General features: G+C 30.9%; 1 protein-coding gene across 1 annotated transcript; it reads right to left on the bottom strand.

Moving 5' to 3' along the window:
- Window positions 1-1706: 1706 nt before the first annotated feature.
- LOC124913385 (protein argonaute MEL1-like) lies at window positions 1707-2619 on the bottom strand. Its single transcript, XM_047453968.1, has 6 exons — window positions 2520-2619; window positions 2361-2434; window positions 2184-2278; window positions 2078-2109; window positions 1799-1989; window positions 1707-1712 (listed from the first exon to the last, which is right to left on the bottom strand). The coding sequence occupies exons 1-6, from the start codon at window positions 2617-2619 to the stop codon at window positions 1707-1709; spliced, it is 498 nt and encodes a 165-aa protein (XP_047309924.1).
- Window positions 2620-2920: the final 301 nt, after the last annotated feature.

The raw sequence follows: 2920 nt of genomic DNA, 5'->3' as shown, positions 1-2920 counted from the left end.
GATTTCGACTGTTCATAAAGGATGATATAGAAAGAGATGCTTACAGTGAAAGGACGACAGCGGATTCCATGGGAGAATGAAGGAAAAACACCAAAGAAATGAGTACTGGATCAATCAAGGGACGACGAAGCTCATTTTCAACCTAGGTACATTGGGAAGCTTGAGAAGACGCCGACAATGAGATGCGATTCAGGTGTTCACTGGACCTGGAGACGCGCGAGAAAGAGATTCGGGCGGGGAAGGACTTGGAGAGAGTGAGGGGCGCTGGGCGGGGTAAAAATTGTAAAGAAATACCGTCCAAAGGTGTCGGTTTTCCCATATAAAATTCCGACTATTTTGATAAAACTGTCGGTTCCCATTTGCCAAATAAAGAAATGCCGAATGTTTTTGATAAAACTGTCTCCAATCTAATTCTATTTTATATTTCCATCAAAAAGAAACTAAACCAATATATTTTTTAATTTCTTTTATTAAAATTATCTTTTATAATTTAATTTAAAAAATTAAAAAATAAAATTTTTTATTTATTCACTCTTCACTTAAAAAATACAATATAATTTCATTACTACTTTTATATTATTTAAAAACCAAATTATTTTATTTTATTATTTACATTTTATTTTGTATAAATTTTATTTTGTGGTCTTAAAATGTTAATTGTTAGACAAATATTTATATACAAGGCAATCACCTTACAAACTACTACTAATATATATACAATTACATCATTTAAATTATAAAGAAATATATGTCATCTTTTTATACATAAAAGGTCTTCTTCAATAATTATATTTAATAAAATGCAAGTATTTGTCTAAATTTAAATAACTTAAGTTAAAAATTCAACAATAATTAAGTTAAATTTTTGCTAACATTTTTTAATTATATGTCATCTCATTCATAACTCTTAATATTCATTTAATTAAATCTTAAAATATAAATAAAATATCAATTTGTCAGAATTAAATTAATTTTGACAAAATAAATTAATTTTTTAATCTTATATTTTTTCTATAATTAATTTAATATATAAGATTTATGTAATATATAAACAGGTAGAAATAAAGGAAATAGTTGACTTAATAATAATACGTAATTTTTTTACTTAATACTAACAGTTTTCACAAAAACTTTCGACTATTACCCCAATAAAGACAGTTGTTCTGAAGCTGTCGGTATTGGAAAAAAATTTCCGACAATTTTCACCTCACTGTCAGGATTTAGTTCAATGCCAATTGCTTCTGAAAGCCCTCGGCAATATGGTCGGTAAATACTACATTTTCACTAGTGTTATTACACTACTACGATGAATACTTGAACAGGCCAGCAAATAAAATAATCTGGCAATCATTTGAGAGTTAATATTATTATTGTAACCGTCAATTTTCATCATTAAACGGTAGTGGAAAAGGTGGTGATATATCCAAACTAAATACTAAAACATATAGATATCATCAAAATGTAATGTAATTGACAAATATTTTGATGTAAAGCCTGATGAATAATAATTAGTTAAAACTTAATAAAAGTAAAGAAGGAAATGCAAAACACAAAATAAGTAAAAATTAACTGTAAACACAACTTTTATAATAATATTTATCCCTAAAAGGGGTCATGAAATTGTTACAATCTTTCTAGAAATCCCCCATAAAAACTACAAAACTTTTAACACTTACATCCTATTTCATATCTGAACTACCCACCATTTAAGACTTTAACAACAACAACAAAAAAAACTAAAATTACAACAAAATTCTTATTACTATGTTGATCAGCAGTAAAATATAAATTGTTTTACATTATCCATAACATTAGGCAAAGGCCGAACAACTGCATCCCCTTCCCTTGTGTTCATTCTAACACTAATGGATTCAGCATCAGCTCCATCTCCTTCCACGCCACCTTCCACGCCACCTTCCACATAATAGTGTTCCCTCCACGCAGCAAGATGAGCATAATAAGTAGAATGAGCATAGTAAGCAGGAGGAACTGCACATCAAGGAAACAAACCATAAGAAGAATGCTTGATTGATCCTAAAACATAAATTTAGTTGTTGAGTTATCTAGAAAGACAAACCTATAGACACCGATCTAGTGCATCTCGCATAGCTGGAAAGAAACACCCAATTAATTAGTATTGCTTAATTACAACAATATAGATTAAAGATTAAGTCACTACTTACGTGTAACACAAGCTGTTAGTGAGTCCTTGCAATGCATCTGCACTAAAGTCATTCTCATCAAACAACACATGATAATGAGTTGGCCGACTTGTTCCCTGTTTCAGTTTGTTACCAAATATTAGTGCTTGCTTCATATTCAACCAATAAAAATATCTAATCAATTTTTTTAGTAGTTACCTGGATACCCGAATGACTACATAGGTAGAAGTCAAACTCTCTTACATGGCAAATCTTGGTATCAACAACCGTACCTATATATAAAAATCCAATCAATCAAATTTAGTATTTACATCAACCAAACCATTACCAATTACAAACCACAACATATAATATTACCTGGCAAAATATTTCCACTCCGGTCGGTTGAATGAGATAAGACCATCTCCCAAACGCGAGAGTGAGAGAGTGGAGGGAAAGAAGAAAGAGATAAGACCATCTCCCCGACGAAAGAAGGAGAGAGTCGAGGGACAAAATGTTTGTTAAAGAAGAAATGAGATAAGAGCGCCTCCAAGATGAAAGAGGGAGAGGGTCGAGGGACTGAATATATAGGCTCGACGTAAGATGAAATAGGGTTTACAAATGGAAGGCGAGAATGAATTACGCATTTTTATTTCTCTTAGGCCCAATTTGTTTTTATTTGTTGGGCATTTTACGGGCTCGAATTATTTTTAGATAAAAAATAACAAAAAAGACCTTGTCAATTTTTTAGGAGCCCAAAAAATTAAACTTGGGCTTTT

The sequence above is a fragment of the Impatiens glandulifera genome, chromosome 8 (genome assembly GCF_907164915.1).
Source record: "Impatiens glandulifera chromosome 8, dImpGla2.1, whole genome shotgun sequence".
NCBI classification, from domain to species: domain Eukaryota; kingdom Viridiplantae; phylum Streptophyta; class Magnoliopsida; order Ericales; family Balsaminaceae; genus Impatiens; species Impatiens glandulifera.
Note: the sequence above shows the minus strand (reverse complement) of the source record. Positions and strands in the feature narration are given on the sequence as shown.

Excerpts from the sequence above, each read along its gene's own strand:
- LOC124913385 (XM_047453968.1), bottom strand. The coding sequence starts at position 2,619 with ATGGTCTTATCTCTTTCTTCTTTCCCTCCACTCTCTCACTCTCGCGTT. Across the intron at positions 2,435-2,519 it reads GAGTGGAAATATTTTGCCAG|GTACGGTTGTTGATACCAAG; the intron begins GTAATATTATAT and ends TTTTATATATAG. Across the intron at positions 1,990-2,077 it reads CACTAGATCGGTGTCTATAG|TTCCTCCTGCTTACTATGCT; the intron begins GTTTGTCTTTCT and ends CTTGATGTGCAG.